We start from the raw sequence: 22,738 nt of genomic DNA, 5'->3' as shown, positions 1-22,738 counted from the left end.
CACTTTTCTATTTAAAAACAACTTCCATATTCAGTCAATGATTGGCTTCAGTAAAAACTTTCCAAATGCCCTTGGCTGTCCATATACATCTCCTCTCCCTACACAATGACAGTCTAGGACTGCCACCAACATGAATAAACAGCACGTCCCTGTTAAAGTTTTCACATATTCTGTACTGCTGCAATTATTGATACTACACAAATCCTACTCAGAGCAGACCCATTAAAATTAATGGGCATGACCATGGGCCATTTGTTTCAATGGGTCTACTTTGTGTAGAACTTAAAGGTAAAGGTAAAGGACCTCTGACAGCTAAGCCCAGTCATGAACGACTCTGGGGTTGCGGCGCTCATCTCACTTTACTGGTCGAGGGAGCCGTTTGTCCGCAGACAGTTTTTCAGGGTCATGTGCCCAGAATGACTAAGTCACTTCTGGCAAAACCAGAGCAGTGCGCAGAAACGTCGTTTACCTTCCTGCCAGAGTGGTACCTATTTATCTACTTGCACTTCGATGTGCTTTCGAACTGCTAGGTTGGCAGGAGCTGGGACTGAGCTACGGGAGCTCACCCTATTGCGGGCATTTGAACCACCGACCTTCCGATTGGCAAGCCCTAGGCTCAGTGGTTTAGACCACAGTGCCACCCACATCCCTGTTGAACTTAATTGGCTACAACTCAAAGCATAGAATATGAGCATCAACTATTCTAACAGGACATGAGAACATTTTGAAAAGGACACCTCTGCTACCATGCTGGTGACTTGCAAGTATGCAACTCATTCATCTCCAGCAAATGCACTCATTTGATTTGGAACAAGCACTTCATCATAGTAATTTCTGTTAGCTTAGCCAGCGTGCGTAGGCCAACGATTTTTCAAGAGGACTTTCTTCAGGACAGGGAGTAACACATGAGCAAAGAGCATTTTATGCAACTAACTACCCCCCGCTCTTCATTTTTATATGGCAAATCATATTTCCAAGAACACCTGTTGCGTCTATCAGCTCAAAGAACAAGAATCCTTTTTTAAAAGAAGAAGAAGAAGAAGAAGAAGAAGAAGAAGAAGAAGAAGAAGAAGAAGAAGAAGAAGAAGAAGAGACCTTGAGATAGAATCTAATTTGGAGGAGGATTCCATTTTTATTCTATTCTCCACTGCCACCTTGTGGAATACTTAAAGCAATTAAGCTTGCTGGTTTGTTTCATCCCGAAGATCAAAACACCAATAAAACAGCCAGACTTTGACTTTTTGTTTCATACCCATAAATTTCATGTTTGTGCCTTGTGGGTGGTTTTCTAATGCACTTAGCTTTCAGATTGCCCATAAAATATATCCTAATATCAGCTGGAAATTATATTCATAAAGTATAATGTACATAAATAAATAAATCATATGCATTAGTGTTAATTTAACAGTTGGGAAAACCTAACCTGGCATGAGATACTATTTAGTTAACTATTTAATATCGCTATGATCTGCTATTTAACCCCACCCCCCAAAAAAGTGAAAAAAAGAAGAGACCACTGTAATTTTATTTACTTCTAGTTTTAAGTGAATGAACTGTTTCCCTCTTCTGTAATGAACCAAGATTCTTGGGTTTAAAAAGTTGACAACAGCAAAACATAACTCTCTTGGTTCAAACTCAAGAAAATAAAAATCCAGAATTGCCATTTCTGGGATGGGAAAGGAAGTGTGACTTGTTGCCAACAACCCAGTTGCAATATCTCAATGACTCGTATGCAAATTAAGCCCCAAATTACCAAATTTGAAACCACCCAAAAGTACTGCCATTGCAAAACCTTGTGTGAATCTGGATACAGCCATCATCCCATCCACCAGTGTTACTTTCACTTGAGTGTTGTTTAGGCAGTCAGTCAATTATCAGAGGTGGGATTAGGGCATCATGACCGGTTCTTCCACACAGGGCCAAGGTAGTACTGTACCTTCCCGCCTCCTTCCTACAGCCTAGTAAGTGCTGGGCTTTGGAAAGGAGGCATGAGGGCTCTGACAGGCTCTGAGAGTCCTCCTGCCTCCTTCCCAAATAACAGGGGACAGGACTGTGATGAACTGCATCTTTCCCCCCAACAAGAAATGGAAAAAGTCACCTAATAGTGAGAGAGCGCATTTGACAGGAGGCGAAAAATGTGAAGGAAATGCATGCTCCCTTTCAGTTCAGCCCTGAATGTGATGATAAACAACAAAGGTAATGTCTGGGGAGCGGGAGACCTACCAATTTCAGTCGGAAGCTCTGTGATCAGGTTGCTTGGTAATTCTAGTATTCTCAGCTCCTGAAATAAGGCAATGTAGGCTGGAATGGTTGTGATCATAGTATTGCTTATATGCCATTCTTTTAGATGTGTCTGTTCTTTCAGAGAATCTGGAAATTCCTAAGAAAAGGAGATACACATAAGGTCTTTATTGAGGAATATTCACAAACAGAATTTTGTCAGTATTTTCAGATGCAAGCTGACGTTACTAAACGTGCTATGAACATATGTTTCATTATACTATGCACTTCCAACTCGATGCTTCTATCAAAGCACAATCCCACGTGCCCCCCCCCCACCAAATTTAAGATGCATGCAAAGGGGAGAGGGCTGTTCTCTCCTGGTCTCCTCTCATGTATTTTAAAAGGAAGAGCAGCAACTTACACACATTGACCCCATTCATAATGCCAATAATACATGTATTTTTAATACACAGTGCTGAACTAGAGAAGGTGCTGGAACTATGCGATCAGATCTCACATCTCTTTAAATTTATTTTTAAAACAGTCCCAGGTACTGCGGTGACTGAGGGAGGGCGTCTTAGTCATTTTGCCTCCAGCCATTTTCCCAATATAAATCATTCCCCACCAGCTGTTTCTCCCGTTAAAGAAAACATACAAGCCACCCCAATCTCCGGGCAGTGAGAGTCTCCAGGGGTTTCAGAACTTTTCCAGGGTTTGGTTTCCTTGGAACAAAGTTCAGCAGAGACTGTGATGCCCATAGGATAGATGGTTTTGTTTACACACACATATATAACTTGGGCATAAGATGGAGGTGTTCACAGCATTAACACATCTTGCTCCCACATATGGTTGCTAGGGGAGCCCCACAGTCCAGCACAGAGCCGGGGGTGGGAATATCTCTCTGCCTCAATCTTTTGGATGCTGATGAGGACACTTAAAGGGCCAGCTAAGGTCATTGTCTTACAGAAAAAGAAGCTTGTCTGACTGGTTCAGCAACCTCCTCTCCTAGATTCTAACTCTCACTGGATATAGGAGGCCAAGAACTGGAAGGTGCTCAGGGCATCATTCAGGCTGACCCTCACCCCTCAATGCAGAACACCATGTTTGTTTTCCTTGATGAGGCAAACAGCCAGGTGAGATGGGTGTGATTTACATGAGGCAAAAAGCACAGGGCAAAAGGTTGTCCATGAGAAACCAAAACTGGCAAAGATTTGGACCATGTTCCAGTGGTTTCTCACCTGTTTTAGAAGATTGTCATCCCTCTGAGTTTCATTTCTCCCTGTAACAAGTCAAGAGTTAAGGAAGAAATGAAGCTCAGAGGGATGAAGTGACAATCTTCTAGAACAGGAAAGGGAACCTTCCAGATCTCAGCCCAAATTCAGACCACCAGGCCTCAGAATTCAGACTGCACAGTTCTCCCCAGGCCACCTGACACCCTCCTTGCTTGTAAGTGCTGTCAGCACAGCCAGATAGGCCTGCCCAACCTCACCGGAGGCTACTTTGGGTTGGACATTCTCAGCCCTGGAACTGGCTGTAATACAGGGCCATCTTTTGGAGATGAATTAAGTTTGAGTAGTGCTTATGTCCACGAATGGTTTCCCCCTGTGACTTTTTCAGCCACATTCTCTCTTGGGCAACCTTTAGTAGTAGAAAGCTACTCTGGAGACTTTTCCAGCCTACCCTGCCTTTAAATTATGTTGGAAATGCAGGGGACTTCCATATTGCTTTCCTATTAAAGATGAAGACTAGACTTTTCTAGTGGCTGTCTTTGTGGAACAATTTATCAGCTTCTTGCTGGCTTCTGAAGATTACTGAAGAACATGAGGGAATTGAAGAGCAGAGCCAAAAGGAAGCCTGTGTAAATTTCACTTCCTATCATAAGCTGGTTTGTAAACCAAGCACTAAAATGCCATATAAGCCTGTCTATAGCCACATGCATGGCAAGAAGCACAATTCTGAAAAGCCAGTCATAATAAGTTTTCAAGTGTCCTTTAAACATATTTTCACATTCATTTTTTCTGCTTTTCTTTTGATCCCTTTTCTTATTTATTTTTCAAGTATGAATGTTGTTGTATCACGCTAACTTTTGCTTTACACAAGGCACTGAAATTCATTATTTTTTTAAGGCTAGAGAAGAAAATGTTGCAAGCCTACAAGCAAAGGCTCTAATTCAACAAAGTTTAGGCATGCTTAAGTCTAATGAAGTCAACGGATTTTGGCACAACTAATTCTGATAGATTGTGACCAATGTGATTAAATAAAAGGTGGGGGGGAATGATTTAATCCTCTAATATCAATATCATTTGTGGCAAAGTGTCACACCACCCAAATATTCTATCCACTTACTGTCCAGTGTTCTCCTGAAAGTTGAAAAATGAATTTGTTTCTTTCTTTCTGTGTTTCATTCAACAAGGCAATCTTCTTAATGAGCGGCGAGTTGTTTTCAACCGTGTCCAAAATTTTGTTAGTATCTACGACACCATTATTCAGATATGCAGCTTGTGGAATGCCATTTCTTCTGCACTCTAGGATAATGTCCCATTCTTGCCTTATCCTGAAACAGGACAAAGGAAAGCATTTCTCTTTTCTTTCTTATTCCCTCTCCGCCCCATAAAAAACCATGTAATAACATCATGTTTCAAAAAAGACAAGATCATTCAGCATCCAAATGAGATCGTATAATTTCTGCCACTGTAAAAAAGCAACATCAACAGCTTAAAAGACAGGAAGTGGATATGATTGTGCCCACAACACAGGGAGAAATATGAACCTTGTGACTGCATGTGGAACTAATGTTCTTTGGCTAAGGAAAAGAATATCCATTGGGCCTTCTGTTGTTCATTAATAGGCACCATAAGGAAGCCAAACTCACTCTTGATGGACTCCCATTCATTTCTGAGATGCTCTGTAACAAGTAAGCTTATACCCTCCAACATTTCTCTGTTTAAAATAGGGACTCCCCATTCCATAATGACAATGTTACTGTTTATACCCCACACATCTTACTGGATTGTCCCAGCCACTCTGGGCAGCTTCCAACATATATAAAAACATAATAGGAGACTTCCGGGTTAGTGCGAACGGCAAATGGCGGATTCCCTCCGAGCTCCGGAGGGAATCGGCTCTGTAGAAGACGGGTCTTGCCGCGGCGACGACGCGGGGACCCTCAGAAACCACAGGCGCTGCAGCCTGTGGACTTGGTGACTCGGCAGGCACCATTTGCACCCCCCCGACCCACGAAGGAGCCTTTTTAAAGGCTGCGGAGCGGGGGACGGGGTGAGGCGTGGTGCTGAGAGTAGACCGCTTCTTCTACGGAGCGAAACTGCATGCCATGGCCGGAGAGCGTTGACTTCTTTCTTGGAACATTTGGACTTTAAAAGTAACAACCCGTGAGTAGTACGGAAATTGGAACTAAATTTTTTTTTCTGAATTAGGCACGATCGGGGGAGGTGCTAAAAGGAAGTCCGTCTCCCCGTCTTGTAGATATATTAAAGCAAGAAGCAGATAACTAAGGTTGAGAGAACTTTCTTTTCTTTATTGGATAAAAGTTACTAATTCCACGACTTGGCAGTATAAGTAATTTTGCTGGAGGATAAGAGCTGATTTTAAGAGCTGAAGTGCAACCCCCAGGGACCCGGGAGCGATCTGCGAGAGAGCCTGTTGAGGAGACATAAAGAGTTTGACAGCTGTCAAATTAGCTGTCAAAGTTGGGGGGGAAAGAAAACTGGGCTTCTGTTATCTTTGCTGGTTATTTTTGTTACAATTTGACTTTAAACTATTGAAAACAAAGAAGAATAGAAACAAATTAACTTGACTGTTGGACTGGAGTTGGAAGGAATATTAAGTAACCAGAATCCCTCTAGAGGGAGTTCTGAGTCATTACAATGGCTGCAGGTGGAAAAATACAGGCTGAGCTGGACAAAATGTTTTTTCTCTTGGGAAAGAGTGAAGCTTTCTTCTTGGTCAGAGTGAAGCTTTGGCTACAAATGCTACAACTTTGAATTTAAAAGTAAACAAACTTGCTGAATCTGTCAAGGACTTGACTCAAGAAACCTATGCAGCTGAACAAGAAGAGATATATGCTGTTTCAGAGGAGTGGGAAGGAGGAGCTGAAATGCAACAGATGACAAAGGAGAGCCAGAGGCCTGCTAAGATGGACACTAAGGAAAACAAGACCTGGATTATGAGAATTTGGTTTGAATCGGAGAATGAAGAATGGAGGGATCTCCCTATGGGGAGATCTGAAGACCTATGGTTTACAAATCTGATCAAGGCGAAAGTTGGAGCTTTTGGGACATTTGGGACATTAGGACTTAAAAGGAATAAGAAACAAGATTTGGGCTCCACTTTTGAATATGGAGGTCTGGTTGGAAGAAACATAGACCCTATTGGGACAGAGCTTCTCCGAGACTTGATGTCTAATATAAAGGACTACCAAAAAAACCGGCAGAGATAGACAGAGAGATTCGAGGGCCTCGGACGTGAGATCTCCAGGCTGATAGTTTGATAGACTGAGGGACATTTTGGGGGGATCAAAACCGGGAAAGGGGGGGTGAGAGTTTTGGAATCCAAAGGGTATATAACTATATGTTGTCTTTTTGTTATTTTATTTTGTAATAAATATAAAAATTGGGAAATTTGTGGAAGGGAATTGGGGTCGACCTTAGAAAAGGGTGTAAAGAATGAGTATTGTTGTTTAAATTGAGGTCTATAAGTTAAAATTGGTTAATTAAGATGAATAATAATAAGGTAAAAGTTGGGGACAAGAACTTGCTGAGCTAACTATTGGAATTGGAATACAAGAAGGGGAGGTGTGGGGAAGTCAGGGAAAGATGTTAAGAAAATAAGGATTTGAAATTATACTTGTTATTTGTGTTGTGCTTGTTTGTGTTTCTGTGTTTGTTTAAACTTTAATAAAAATGTATTTCAAAAAAAAACATAATAAAACATTAAACATTAAAAAACCTGTCCTATACAGGATTGCCTTCAGATACAGGATTGCCTTCAGACAGCTTGGGATAACTCCATACCCTCCAACATTTCTCCAATGAAAATAGGGACATCCTAAGGAAAATAGGTCCCTTCGTGGATCACTGCCTTGTCGTGGCGAAGGGGCTTGAATAACTCCAGGAAGCTCTGAGCTATGCCGTGCAGGGCCACCCAAGATGTATAGGTCATAGCCGAGATTTTAGACTAAATGTGATCCACCTGGAGAAAGAACTGGCAAACCACTCCAGTATTTTTCCAAGAAAACTCCATGGACATAAAAAAGGAGAAGCTTTGAGAAGAAAGTGAGAGTTTCCAAGGCATGCTCTGGTTCATGGGGTCACGGAGTCGAACACGACTAAGATGACTAAACAAAGCAAAGGAAAATAGGAACACTTGGAGGGTCTGTAATCTGCCATATACCAAGTCAGACCACATAGCCCTGATTGAAAGCAGCTCTCCAGAGCATGGGTAGGCAAACTAAGGCCCGGGGGCCGGATCTGGTCCAATCGCCTTCTAAATCCAGCCGGCAGACAGTCAGGGAATCAGCGTGCTTTTACATGAGTCGAATGTGTCCTTCTTATTTAAAACGCATCTCTGGGTTATTTGTGGGGCCTGCCTGGTGTTTTTACATGAGTAGAATGTGTGCTTTTATTTAAAATGCATCTCTGGGTTATTTGTGGGAGCGTCTCCACCCCCATCGTTCTACCCGGAAACTGAGGTCTGGCACCAAGGGCCTTCTGGCGGTTCCATCACTGCGAGAAGCCAAGTTACAGGAAACCAGGCAGAGGGCCTTCTCGGTAGTGGCGCCTTCCCTGTGGAACACCCTCCCACCAGATGTCAAAGAGAACAACAACTACCAGACTTTTAGAAGACATCTGAAGGCAGCCCTGTTTCGGGAAGCTTTTAATGTTTGATGTATTATAGTATTTTAATATTCTTTTGGAAGACGCCCAGAGTGGCTGGGGAGGCCCAGCCAGATGGGCGGGGTATAAATAATAAATTATTATTATTATTATTATTATTATTATTATTATTATTATTATTTAGGAATTCGTTCATATATTTTTTTCCAAAATATAGTCTGGCCCCCCACAAGGTCTGAGGGACAGTGGACCGGTCCCCGGCTGAAAAAGTTTGCTGAACCCTGCTCCAGAGTTTCACCAGGCGTCTTTCACCAGGGCAACTGGGAATTAACATGAGCAGGGCAATGGCTCTCTGAAGAGTTCACACAGGCATTATGCTGAAAAGCTGCAAAATGTCATTCTAATATCACAGACCAATTTTGGACATGCCAGGGACTGATCCTGTGACCTTCTGTATGCAAACCTGGGCTGCACCATCAAGTTATTCCTTCTGGTCCTTCCCCTTCCTACAACACTTTTCTACTGCTGTGTATTGAGCAGCATACGAAGAAATAAATAAGCTGTGAGTGAGCTTCAGTGTATCATGTGAAGCTACAGTGTCATACCCTCCAACATTTATCTGATGAAAATAGGGACATCCTATTTAATAATAATAGGGACGCAGGTGGCGCTGTGGTCTAAACCACTGAGCCTAGGGCTTGCCGATTGGAAGGTTGGTGGTTCGAATCCCCGCGATGGGGTGAGCTCCCGCTGTTCAGTCCCAGCTCCTGCCAACCTAGCAGTTTGAAAGCACGCCAGTGCAAGTATATAAATAGGTACCACTCCGGCGGGAAGGTAAACGGCATTTCCGTGTGCTGCTCTGGTTGCGCCAGAAGCGGCTTAGTCATGCTGGCCACATGACCCAGAAAAACTGTCTGCAGACAAACGCTGGCTCTCTCGGCCTGTAAAGTGAGATGAACGCCGCAACCCCAGAGTTGTCTGCGACTGGACTTAACTGTCAGGGGTCCTTTACCTTTACCTTATTTAATAATAATAATAATAATAATAATAATAATAATAATAATGTCCATCTGACTGGGTTACCTCAGCCACTCTGGGTGGCTTCCAACATATATAAAAACATAATAAACATTTAAAAGCTTCCCTATACAGTGGTACCTCGGGTTACAGACACTTCAGGTTACAGACGCTTCAGGTTACAGACTCCGCTAACCCAGAAATATTACCTCGGGTTAAGAACTTTGCTTCAGGATGAGAACAGAAATCACATGGTGGTGGTGCGGCGGCAGCAGCAGGAGGCCCCATTAAGCTAAAGTTTCAGTGCTTCAGGTTAAGAACAGACCTCCAGAACGAATTAAGTTCTTAACCCAAGGTACCACTGTATAGGGCTGACTTCATATGTCTTCTAAAGGTTGCATAGTTACTTATCTCCTTGGCTCATGGGGTCGGTTAACTCCATACCCTCCAACATTTCTCTGATGAAAATAGGGAGATCCTGAGGAAAATTGAGACATTCCAAACTGTAAATCTGGGATTGTCCCTGGAAAATAGGGACAATTGGAAGGTCTGCAGTGTTTGATGAGGCCAGCAACCTAGAAGTAGACCGGGAGCATTTTATAGCCAGCACTTATTCTTTTATTTCCTATTTGCCTTCTGTATGATGTCACTCTAGTAGGTGAAATGTACTACTTCTTCTACCATAGCAGTTAAGAGTAGAAGATCAGGCGGGGATCAGCACCTGGACACCTTTTCCATTCCTAACACAGTGTTTGGCACCAAAGAAATACTACAGAATGGTAGAAGTTTTAAACAGTCAAGAGCCAAAGGTCACCCATCCAATAGGTTGCTAAGAATGACTTTGCAAGTGGTGTTACTAATGTAAACAGTACAGATCACCAGTGCAACTGGGAATTCACACAAGCAAGACAATGGCTATTTGAAGGGGTCATGCAGGCAATACTGGGAAAAGCTACAGGATAAAAATAGACCCCTGGAGAGTCATGCATAGATGTTGTTGGCAAACCTTCAATAAGCCAGTGCTGCTAATGAGCTGCAAAGGTTTTTGAGATGTGACTGAGGAGAGAAGGTGGGTGGGAGGTGAAGTTCATGGAGATAGATATAGATATAGATATCTCTCGTAGGGAGGAACCCCATAGGAAATCTAGAAAAAGTTGAAAGAGAAGTTGAAACCGAAACACAACCCTGAAAGAGTCACAAAGAACTGAAAGTTATAGGATATGCATTGACTGGAAATGAAGCAGTGCAGCCACCCAAAACCTTTTCAAACAGAATTGAAAGCAGGATTGTATATGAGCATCCCAATAACATCATTAGCACAAATCATCATGAACGTACAATAAAAATGACATTTAGAGGGGCCTAAAATTTCAGTACAATTAAAATCAAGCAAAACAAATCTATAGCTCACAAGGTTAAAATGCAGCGCAAGTAGTCTGGCAGAATAAAAATGTCTTAACTACCCATCTAAAAGATATCTGAGAATGGGTCGTGCTAACCTTGGGAAGAAATTACACAGTCAAGGTGCTGTCCCTATAAAGCCCTGTCCTGAATTTCTGCCCATCACATCTCTGTTGGTGGTGGAACGCAGAGAATGGCCTCCAAAAATTATTGCAACTGCTGAGCAGGTTCCTACAGGTTCTGTGGATTTGGGTGCTCAAAAGAAAGATTCAAGACCACTGCGTTTCCCCTCCTTTGAAATGAAGCCAAGCTGTTGCGTGTCAAGGTCCCCAAGACACCCCCCAATAAAACATAAATGACACATTATTTTTGTTTAAGGTTTTTGGCATAATTTTGGCCTCAACTTTATTAAATTACAAGCAATGTGAGTGGTTGCTTGGGCACTGGTTGCGACTATCTGACCCCTCATGGGGACAGTCTGACATTCGCACGCCTGCGAAGTCAGAAAAGGGTAAGACACCCGGGGAGAGAGACAGGACTGGGAACCATGCCTCACCTCTCCCCAAATGCTCCCAGGGGCTCTTGTGTGGCCCTAGCCCCTTGACAGGGTTCGGACAAAAGCATAGCGAGCCCCTGGATTCCTTTAACGGAAAACCCTTGCAGCAGCAGCAGCACTTTTGGAGGGGCAGGCACAGCCAAATCCATACCCCTCCACCAACCAATTCCCAAACCAATGCCTAACCACAACCTTACAAGTTGTGACGATTTGCTACGCCCTAGGCAAAACCAAATGGCAGCAGCCAATCAGCCAAATGGACAAAATTCCTACTAGGCCCCTGCCCCAAAAGCAGACGACCCCATGACAGGCATAGCAAGGTCAAGCGAACAGCCTAAAATAGGGAGGGCCGGCGGGTGATCCGATGCATGTAGCGAAAAGAGGAAGCTCAACGCTGCGTGCAGGGCATTTAAAGACTAGGGCTGTCAATCAAAAAATGGCAACATATAATTCTCTCCAGCAACAGCCAGGCCTCTGCTAATGGTTGCCAAACTCTTTCCTGCCCAGCAACAGTGAGGTGTCTTGCTAGCCGCCTCCACAACACGTGCTGTCCATGAAGGAGAACACGCTTTGCAAGAAACATCCTGTGAGGGGATGATTAGCTGCTTGTGCTTAAAATTGTGCTCCCTCAGAGTTTGTGCGGCTCCACAAACCTCTGTGTGTGACAGAGCTCCTCAGACATGTCTGCTCTAGTCACTCGTAGAGTCTGACAGTGGCTGCCTGCGGAAGCGCTTCCAGCAAAGAAGCTCCTTAACGGAAACGCGTCTCCTGGACTCACGACGTGGCAGCTTCCGGCAAAGCATGGGTCTCCCTACGGTTGCTTCTGACACCTCCCCGCTGTTTTCGCTGGACGTGTCTCTCACCCCTTCCTCTCCCCTGCTAGTTCCTGCCTTGGCTGCTGCGTCTCTCTCAGCATTCCTGAGATCCTCCTCCAGAGACCCCTCGCTCCCCCTGCTGGTCCCTGCTTTAGCTGCTGACTCTCTCCCAGCCTCTGGGAGCCCTACCACCTCCCTTTCCTCTGATGTCAGTTCCCTGACATCCACCTCCCCTCCAGGGCCCCCTTCCCCCCCGCCCCTACTCTCTCCTCTGGGCGGTGAGGAGCTAAAACCCCGAAAAGAATCCTCTTCATCTTCAGACGTCTCGAACATTTCCCTCCATCGGTCTTCGTTCCGGCTCGCTGAATCCTCCTCCGCCTCGGAATCAGAGAACCCCTCCAACTCTTCTTCTTCGTCGGTGGTGGCAAAGTATTCCCTCCGGAACCTCGCCACTGGCTGAGGTTTACGAGGGAATCTCTGATGAAAAGTTTCTATCAAAACCTCGTCATCTACATCCTCTGCCATGACCCAGGTGTTTTCCGACTCCGGCTCCCCTTCCCACATTACCAAATACTCTACTTGATCTCCCTTCCACCTGGAATCGAGAATCTCCGCTACATGGTAGCTGTGTTCCTTTTCCTCCATAGCTGGTCCCCTATTGACCCTCCCTTCTCTGTCCCCTTTATACGGTGACAGCAACGACCTGTGGAACACTGGGTGCAGCTTCATGTGGTTCGGTAACCGGAGTCTGAAAGCCACTGGGTTGACCTGCTGCGTGACTTCAAATGGGCCCAGCCTTTTGGGTCTTAACTTCTTACAACCCCCTTTGAATGGTAACCCTTGGGTGGACAGCCACACCTGGTCACCCACCCTAATGCTTTCCCCTTCCCTTCTGTTTTTGTCTGCCTGCCTCTTATATTCCTCCTTAGCCCTGTTTAAGTTAAGTTGGAGCTGGCGATGGATCGCTTCCATTTCTTCAACGAACTGTTCTGCAGCTGGAACGCTCCAGTTCTCCCCTTCCCCCCCTGGGAAGGCTCGGGGATGGCACCCGTGATTAGCCAAAAAGGGGCTCATCCCCGTGGACACGTTCTCTGCATTGTTGTAGGCAAATTCTGCCAACGCCAGCTTCTCCACCCAATCATTCTCTCTGTCATTCACATAACACCTCAAATATTGCTGGAGGACACCATTAGCTCTTTCCGCCTGCCCGTTGGTTTCTGGATGACGGGCAGTTGAGAAATTCACCTCTACATGCAGTAAGCTCATGAGCTTCCTCCAGAACCTGGAAGTAAATTGTTTCCCTCGGTCAGAAACCACCCTCAAGGGGGCGCCATGCAGCCTAAACACATTTTCTACAAACAATTTAGCGGTTTCTTCTGCTGTGACCGCATGTGAGCAGGCTATAAAGTGGGCCATCTTGGTTAACAGGTCTACCACAACCATGATGGCTGTTTTCCCTCTGGACCTTGGCAGATCAGTCATGAAATCTATTGCCACTGCTTCCCATGGTCTTTCAGGCGTGGGTAGTGGTTCTAATAAACCTGCCGGTGCCCGCCTCTCCCCCTTGGCTCGTTGGCATTGGTCACACCCTCTCACATACTCCCGCACATCTTCCCTGACCTTGGGCCACCAGAATTCCCTGGTAACCAGCCACATGGTTTTGTGTTGCCCAAAATGCCCTGCTGTGGGGCTATCGTGCAGTTGCTTGAGTACCTTTTCCCTCAATTCCCCTTCAGGTATATATAACGCTCCCTTGTAGTACAACGCCCCGTTTCTCTCCTCAAAACCCCCGGGTTTGTCTCCCTCCCTCCTGAGACCCCTGAGTTTGTCCTGGGCGTATTCATCCTGCACCGTTCCCTCTACCAGTTCCCTTTGCCCCACCAATGCCGCCCCACACACCCAGCGGTCCTCTGGAATGACATGGGTCTCTTCGGGTGCTCCCTCCCCCTCCAAATATTCAGGTTTGCGTGAGAGAGCGTCCGCCCTAACGTTCTCTGGGCCTGGCACGTAACAAATCTCACAGTTAAATTTGGAGAACTCCTGGGCCCATCTCAACTGCCGTTGGTTGAGCACTCGCGCAGTTCTCCAATACTCTAGATTCTTATGGTCCGTGCACACTTGCACCTTATGTTGTGCACCAATTAGCAGGTGCCTCCATCTCCGGAAAGCCTCATGAATCGCAAGAAGTTCCCGGTCGTACACCGTGTAGTTCCTCTCGGATTTGTTCAGCTTTCGCGAAAAGAAGGCACACGGTCGCCACTCTGACTCCTCCTTCCCCGGCTGCAGAAGAAGCACCGCCCCTATGGCTCTGTCAGATGCGTCTGTTTCGACCCTCAGCTTTTTTTGTAAATCCACATGCAGAAGTTGTTCTTCAGAGGCGAAGGCCCTTTTCAGTTCCTCAAACGCTCGCTCCGCCTCCGCCGTCCAAACAAACTTCTTTTTACTGCTGAGACAGTCCGTGATGGGCGCCGTCAGGTGGGCGAAGTTTCGGATAAACTTACGATAAAAGTTTCCAAACCCTAGGAACCTCTGCACATCCTTCTTGGTTTTGGGTGTTTTCCATTCCAGCACTGCTTGAACCTTGCCGGGGTCCATGGCCAACCCCTTGTCTGACAAGCGGTACCCCAGGAATTCCACCTCCTTGGTATGAAACTGACACTTCTCCAGTTTCACCCACAGCCTGTTGGCTTGCAGCCTGCTCAACACTTCTCTGACGTCTCTCACATGTTGCTCCTCATTCTCCGAATACACCAACACATCATCTAGGAAGGCCACGCAATTCTTGTAGAGCAAAGGCCCCAGTACGTGGTTCATGAATGATTGAAAACACGCGGAGCCTGTTTGTAATCCAAAAGGCATCACGAGATATTCAAATGCCCCCAAAGGGGTGAACATGGTGGTTTTCCATTCATCCCCTTTCCTTATATGTATCAGGTTGTACGCCCCCCTTAGGTCCAGCTTTGTAAAAATCTTTCCCTTCCGCACCCTGGTCAAAATATCATCAATCCTGGGCATAGGAAAAGCCGCCGGCTCTGTCACTGCATTTAACCGCCTGAAATCACATACAAGTCTCGGCTTGTCCGTGTGCTTTTTATCCACAAAAAACACTGGGCTACCCCCCGCTGCCTTGGACTCTCTGATGAAGCCTCTCTTCAGGTTCTTGTCAATGAACTCTCGCAACTCCTGCATTTCCCTGTCTGACATGGCATACAACTTGCCTACAGGAAGCTGTGCTCCAGGGAGTAAATTGATCTGGCAATCAAAGGGCCTATGCGGGGGTAGTTGGTCAGCTTCCTTCTCGCTGAACACGTCGCTGAGATCTGCATACTGTGGTGGCACCTTCACCTTCTCCATTACTTCAGTCCCTGCCAGGGTGGCTTGGGCCCCTGCTGAACCCTTTTCCCCCCTGCAGTGTTCTAAGCAATGTGCTGAACCGAAGGAAACCACTCTTTGATGCCAGCCCACCAGCGGATCATGTAGGGCTAGCCAGCTCATTCCCAAAATAATGGGAGCGCCTCCCAAGGTGGCCACATTAAACGCTATCAGTTCTGTGTGCCTTGCCACCCTCATTATCATTGGGACGGTCTGCAAGCTGACTCCTCCTCCCAACAGTTCCCTGCCATCGATCGTGGTCACCTGCAGGGGGTTGCTTAAAGGGATCGTCTGTATCTGGTGTTCAGCAGCAAACTCCTTGCTCATAAAATTGCAGGAGCTGCCTGAGTCCAACAGCGCCTTTATTTTTAGGGAGTGTCCATTTTGCAGCTCTAGCGACACTTCAATCACTAGAGCAGGTCGAGGAGCTTCTGGCACGGGCACTTTCACTGCTCTTTGGCCTGGCTGCAGTGCCCCGACTGTGGCAACCAGGCGTTGGCTTTTACCTGCTCCGTTTCTCCCTGCTCTCCCCCCTCAACAGCTCCCACCATCCCTTGCCATTCCTTCCTCTGGGGGCAGACTCTGGCAAAGTGGCCTGGCTGTTGGCAGAGATAGCATTTCCGGGCTCCTTTTCCCTCCTTCTTAGCCCCCTCACTGGGCTTTGAAACTGCGCGAGCGCGCGCTGTTCCGATTTCCATCGGCTCTGCCGGCGGGAAAGCTGGCCCAGGAATGTCTGGAATGCGGAACTCCTTCCAACGTTCCCCTCTCCCTTCCCGCCTCTCCAAGGCTCTTGCCTCCTGGCGCGCTCCAATGGTCAGCGCAGATTTGGTCAGCTGATCCATAGACACTGCCCTGGGGCTCCGGGACAGCTCGTCTTTCACAGCCGAAGAAAGACCTTCTTCAAATAGCATCTGAATGGGTGCCGCCGATAAATCCCACCCCAATCTGTGAATCAGCATGGTAAATTCAGTCCAGTACTCACGGACAGATCGGCTTCCCTGCTTGCAAGCCATTAGCTGTCTGTGCACCACCCCTTCCTCAATATCGCTGGAAAACATGATATCCATTGCACGAAAGAACTTCATAGTGTCCTTTAGGATGTCATTGTGCGTTGCCATCAGGGGTCGAACCCAGTCCCGCGCCCCCTTCTCAAGATGCCCAATTACGAAAGCAACTCGCGATTCCTCATCAGGGAACTCATCAAACTGCACATTAAGGGCATATTGCATCTCTGTCCTAAAGGCATGGTAATCCTTGGGGTCCCCCCCAAACTTCTGCACCAATCCTGGTACCTTTCTGGGGCACTGCGTGGTTCTCCCCTTCTTGTCTGCATCCTGAGCCCTTCTCTCCTCGAGCCTCGCCGTCTGCAGCACAAGTTGGACCTCCAATGCTCGGTATCTTTCTTCCAAGCTTGGACCAGCTCCACCCCCTGCTCCTCCGCCTCCGGCTCCGGCTGGGTCGCTCATGATGCTTTCTCCTGCACAGGCAGCGTACAGAGACTGTCAGACTGCTGTGAGGGGATGATTAGCTGCTTGTGCTTAAAATTGTGCTCCCTCAGAGTTTGTGCGGCTCCACAAACCTCTGTGTGTGACAGAGCTCCTCAGACATGTCTGCTCTAGTCACTCGTAGAGTCTGACAGTGGCTGCCTGTGGAAGCGCTTCCAGCAAAGAAGCTCCTTAACGGAAACGCGTCTCCTGGACTCACGACGTGGCAGCTTCCGGCGAAGCATGGGTCTCCCTACGGTTGCTTCTGACACCTCCCCGCTGTTTTCGCTGGACGTGTCTCTCACCCCTTCCTCTCCCCTGCTAGTTCCTGCCTTGGCTGCTGCGTCTCTCTCAGCATTCCTGAGATCCTCCTCCAGAGACCCCTCGCTCCCCCTGCTGGTCCCTGCTTTAGCTGCTGACTCTCTCCCAGCCTCTGGGAGCCCTACCACCTCCCTTTCCTCTGATGTCAGTTCCCTGACACATCCTATAAGCACAAGCGAGGAAAGGGCTGGAGAGGTGGGGCATTTTGGTGGAAAGATCTAGGTTTTAATTGCAGGGAAATATCTTCCCAAGATACAATATAATAATTTTTTTTTTTTGGAGGGGGGGAGATGTTGGAGTCAGTGAGTTCAGTAGGATCCTGTATGGTCATATAGCTAAGTCTAGCCTGTGTTTCTGGCCGTGAGCAGGGCATTTTAAGAGCAGCGGACCACATGCGTTTGCCCCAAATTCCCTGTAATAGTTAAGCAGCGGAGGCAAAACAGAGCTTCAGATTTAACAAGTCAAACTGAGACTCACATAACAAGACAAATCGGAAATACGCAGAGTGGATCCGAGACAAACTGGGCCTCAGTGCTACAGATATAAGGTGAATTGTACGGCCAGCGCTCATCCCTAATGAATATAATGTACTGCAGGGAGAGAAAAGCTTTCAGCAAAGTATATGGTGGGAGGGAGAGCCTCAGGGAGCAACTCATGGTATGGAATGAGGGTCTTGCCAGTACTCAGAAATGCTCTTATTTCCATGTGCGAAATGTTGAAGGACGTGAAATCCTAGGGCAGCACTCAACTCCTGTAATAGTTACCAGATTATCCCCCAAGGTCGTCAAAGGCATGCAAAACATTCAGTCAAGGGTTTACACAATGTGGGTAAGTTAGATATCCTGGTTTATTTCTGATGTTGGCCATTCAATCTAGACCAAGCCCACACAATTTGCAATTACCATGTGGAGTGCACTGCATTTTTGCACACCTTCCCAAGATGTCAAATTTCTGTCTCAGGCTGCAGAAACGAGAGGGTGAAGCACTTGGCAGGCAACAATACATGCTCAACGGAAGCCTGCGCTAGACGAATACGTTTTTATCTGCAAGCCTAACTGTTCCTATTAATTTCCATAGTCCCTGAGGGCACTTAGCCTTCTCAGAATTCTCTCCAGATAGGAAACCACTGAACTAAATCATATGCAATACACATACCCTGTTTCTAAAATTCAGAAGACATCCTGTTGGATCTTACTATACAGTCATACCTCGGGTTGCAGATGCTTCAGGTTGCGTTTTTTCGGGTTGCGGACCAATGAAACCCGGTAGTACCGGAACTGGTTACTTCTGGGTTTCAGCGGTCGCACATGCACAGAAGCGGTAAATCGTGCTTCGCACATGCGCAGACGTGCCGAATCTCAACCCATGCGTGCAGAGATGCATCACTGTGGGTTGCAGACGCTGTGGGTTGTGAATGTGCATCCCACACAGATCATGTTTGCAACACTAGCGTCCACTGTATTGGAAAACGGAAATACAGGACTAGGCTATTTTCCTGTTCCTCTGCAACTTCTCTATCCATCTATACAGTGCTTTTTCCTGGGGGGACGTAGGGGTACGCATACCCCTAAACATTTTGTGAATCTAAGTTTGGCCTCATTGAGGGGCAGTATTTCAATATGAGTAGGAAAATGAAAGTACCCCTAAGCATTTTTTTAGGGGGGGGGAAGTACTGCATCTTTATAACTGTCTTAGAAAGCCTTACAGCAGCAACACACACACTGGTTCTGGAGCCTTGGGGTGCGGGAAACAGCACAGAGCATTATTCACTGGAATTGTGGATAGGTACAGGCATGTGATCCTGCTAACCCAGCAGTTCGAAAGCATGTCAAAGTGCAAGTAGATAAATAGGTACCACTCCGGTGGGAAGGTAAACGGCGTTTCCGTGCGCTGCTCTGGTTTGCCAGAAGCGGCTTAGTCATGCCTGGAAGCTATACGCCGGCTCCCTTGGCCAATAAAGCGAGATGAGCGCCACAACCCCAGAGTCATCCACGACTGGACCTAATGGTCAGGAGTCCCTTTACTTTACCTTTTACAGGCATGTGACCGCAGTGTTTTGAAGAACTTTGTGTTACCAGGTCAGTGGAATTGCAAGTTGCCCATGTTGGAGGGTAGTAGGTCCAGATAACTATTGCTGAATGCCATTTTTGCTGGCATTTGTTCACAAATATTCAAAGGTAGTATGTGAAAAGCCAGTGTCAATAATGCTAAAAACAGGTATAACCTACCTATTTTTGTCAGAGAAAATTCCCCTTCAATGTTAATTGAGCTGAATTGTACCCAGTAATGTCTGCACAATTGTCAGTCGCAAATGCTGCTATACTATCATAACGTAGCTGGCTTTTCCTAAGCTATATTCCCTATTACTCATGCTTGTTTTTCCGCAGTTCTCTTTACTTTTGTTTTTTGGCAGCTTGTTTGGTGGGTGCTGCTATGTATTCCATTTATTGCAAGAATTCAGCAAGTTGCAAATGGCCTTCATCAATAGCACCTTCTTTAATCGCAGACCATTTTCACTCTGCCATCCTCAACATCCAAGGAAAAGACCAAAGTAAGCAAATTTTATGCTGCAGTGCTTTCTGGCACAGGGCCATTCGTCCAGTTCAGAAGTTGGCTGAAGTCTTTAGTGCAAGCCTTTACTGTCTACAACTGGCTGAGAATGTAGAATACTGCAAATCTTACACAAGTGGTATAATACCTGGACTTGTAAGGTTAGGCATTGGATAAGCCTTTGTGACATGGGACAAGGGTAGCGCTGTGGGTTAAACCACAGAGCCTAGGGCTTGCCAATCAGAAGGTTGGCGGTTCGAATCCCCGCGACGGGGTGAGCGCCCGTTGCTCGGTCCCTGCTCCTGCCAACCTAGCAGTTCAAAAGCACGTCAAAGTGCAAGTAGATAAATAGGTACTGCTCCAGTGGGAAGGTAAACGGCATTTCCGTGCACTGCTCTGGTTCGCCAGAAGCGGCTTAGTCATGGTGGCCACATGACCCAGAAGCTGTACACCGGCTCCCTCGGCCAGTAAAGCGAGATGAGCACTGCAACCCCAGACTCGTCCGTGACTGAACCTAATGGTCAGGGGTCCCTTTACCTTTACCTTTAAGCCTTTGTGATGGGAGGGGAGGTTGTTGCCTCTGCCTGCCCCTCCTGAATAAGGGTATCCCATTAAAGGGATCTCTGTGTGTGTGTATTCTGTCCGAAGCCTGGGCATGGGCTAGGGCCATGCCACAACCTCATTGGGGACCCTGGGGGTGCCCTGATTTGATGTATATCAGGCTTCCTCAACCTTGGCCCTCCAGATGTTTTTGGCCTACAACTCCCATGATCCCTAGCTAGGAGGACCAGTGGTCAGGGATGATGGGAGTCTCAAAACATCTGGAGGGCTGAGGTTGAGGAAGCCTGATGTATATCATAGGGCTCCCCCTACTGGTGGTTTACCTTTAGAAGACTTCCTGTAGACGGGCAGGAGTCAGGATATAGTCTGGTTTCACCCAGTACCTAAGCCAAACTGCTCACATCTGTAACCAATAAAGTTGTGGCCTATTTTTGCCCATTAACCTAAACCAGGGGTCAGCAAACTTTTTCAGCAGGGGGCTGGTCCACTGTCCCTCAGACCTTGTGGGAGGCCAGACTATATTTGGGAGGGGAAATAATGAATGAATTCCTATGCCCCACAAATAACCCAGAGATGCATTTTAAATAAAAGGACACATTCTACTCATGTAAAAACACACTGATTCCTGGCCATCTGTCAGGCGATTCTTTATCTGTGATTTCTTTAGCTGTGACTGAACTAGATGGACATTGGAATGCCTTTCAACTTAATTCTATGAATATCATGGTTCTCAGTCCTCTTATACCACCATGTAGCATCACATTATCACATAACTATTTGAATGTACACAGGTGAAAACTGTCTCCATGCTCAAAGAAGAGAGAGAGTCAGAAACAGTCTATTCTTCTTTGCAGTCTTAGCAACACTTTTTGTCGAAACTTGATATTCATTGTCTCTAAATAAGCATAGCTACGCTGACGTCAAACGGTACAGCTGAGCATTGGCTTTGCTTCTATTCTGAATAATCATGGTGATTGCGAAGTCTTTCACATTGCCAAATTGAATTCTTCTGTTAAAAGGGGTTTCGGAGGGATTAGGCAGTCCACAATTTCCCAAGTAGCTCTGTTGCCTCCTTTCTTTCTTTTTTAATTACATATGAAAGATCACATATAGAAGGTTACAATAAAAAAAAAACAGCACCAGCACTTTACTTTAAAGTTAGCTGCTCTAATAGAAAAGAAAGTTCCCAAGGGCTGATTGCAGCTGGCCGGTTCGCCCTATCTGTACTTAAAAACAGTCATGCAGCAGGAAGAATTGCCTCTGTTTTTCCATAAATTAAATGCACAACCACTTCCTCTGAATAACTAATCTAACTGGAAAGACACAGAGCTAACCTGGAAGAGATAAGACTCCTTCCAAAAGCTACATATACCAGGTGAACCTTGTGTTCACTGCCCACCACTGGTAGTTACTATAACTCACTGAAGTGAGCTAAGCAAAATTCCAGATTATTTATTTATAATAAAAGAAATATCAGAATAAATGTAAGAAAATGAGTAAGAAAGGAGAGCTTGTATTGATTTCTTACACAGAAGCCCTGGGTCAAGCAACTTCCCAGAATTCAGACTAGAATATTTTGCTGCTGGGGAAAAATATTCCCTGTTTTGCCCATTTCTGTCATGTGCATCTGTTAAATAATATAGATGGCATCATTAGCAGTAAGAGACACAGCTACTAACTCTCTCTCTCTCTCTCTCTCTCTCTCTCTCTCTCTCACACACACACACACACACACACACCATTTTATGAATTCTAAACAGAGCCGTCTTTCCCATTGGGCTTACTGGCGCATTGCGCCAGGGTGCCGCCCTCCCAGGGGCACCCCAGTGAGTGGGGGAGCTGCGCGGCTTTTCCGGCGCTGGCGGCCTCCCCTTTCCCTGCACACCCGCCAACTGCGTCCTGTCAACCATATGGCTGGTGGGCATGCAGCTTCCTTCCCAAGCCTCCGCGGGAGGAGAGCGATTCCCGCAGAAGCTTGGGAAAAGGTCAACAACTCTGGGAAACCAGAGGGATCTTTGCACCATGGCGCCGGATATGCTTAAGACGGCCCTGATTCTAAAAAGGGTATGTGTGCCTTTGTGTTGACATGCTGTGCCACCCAAAAAAGGGGAAGTGCCCATCTTGTTTTGCTCCTAAGTTCAAAGAGCAGTGAGGCTTGAGCACTCATATAGCTCCATAGTGGTACCTCGGGTTAAGAACTTAATTCATTCTGGAGGTCCGTTCTTAACCTGAAACCATTCTTAACCTGAGGTAACACTTTAGCTAATGGGGCCTTCCGCTGCCGCCGTGTGATTTCCGTTCTCATCCTGAAGCAAAGTTCGTAACCCAAGGTACTGTTTCTGGGTTAGCGGAGTCTGTAACCTGAAGCGTCTGTAACCTGAAGCATCTGTAACCCAAGGTACCACTGCATTTAAAAGGGGGTGCAAACAGTAGCACACAGTGATACCTCAGGTTAAGTACTTATTTCGTTCTGGAGGTCCGTACTTAACCTGAAACTGTTCTTAACCTGAAGCACCACTCTAGCTAATGGGGCCTCCTGCTGCCACTGCGCCGCCGGAGCACAATTTCTGTTCTCATCCTGAAGCA

General features: G+C 46.5%; 1 protein-coding gene across 2 annotated transcripts in view; it reads right to left on the bottom strand.

Annotated features, from left to right (window-relative positions):
* Nucleotides 1-22,738, bottom strand: part of LRRC2 (leucine rich repeat containing 2) — a 100,247-nt gene that overhangs the window by 60,502 nt on the left and 17,007 nt on the right. For both annotated transcript variants that reach the window (XM_082241650.1, XM_082241649.1), the window contains exons 3-4: nt 4,570-4,777; nt 2,224-2,380 (exon numbers count right to left, since the gene is read on the bottom strand). In XM_082241650.1, coding sequence (XP_082097776.1) covers nt 2,224-2,380; nt 4,570-4,777 — 365 coding nt within the window. The remainder of the gene's footprint in view (nt 1-2,223; nt 2,381-4,569; nt 4,778-22,738) is intronic.

This window comes from Podarcis vaucheri (genome assembly GCF_965113315.1).
Source record: "Podarcis vaucheri genome assembly, chromosome: 11".
Lineage (NCBI taxonomy): Eukaryota > Metazoa > Chordata > Lepidosauria > Squamata > Lacertidae > Podarcis > Podarcis vaucheri.
Note: the sequence above shows the minus strand (reverse complement) of the source record. Positions and strands in the feature narration are given on the sequence as shown.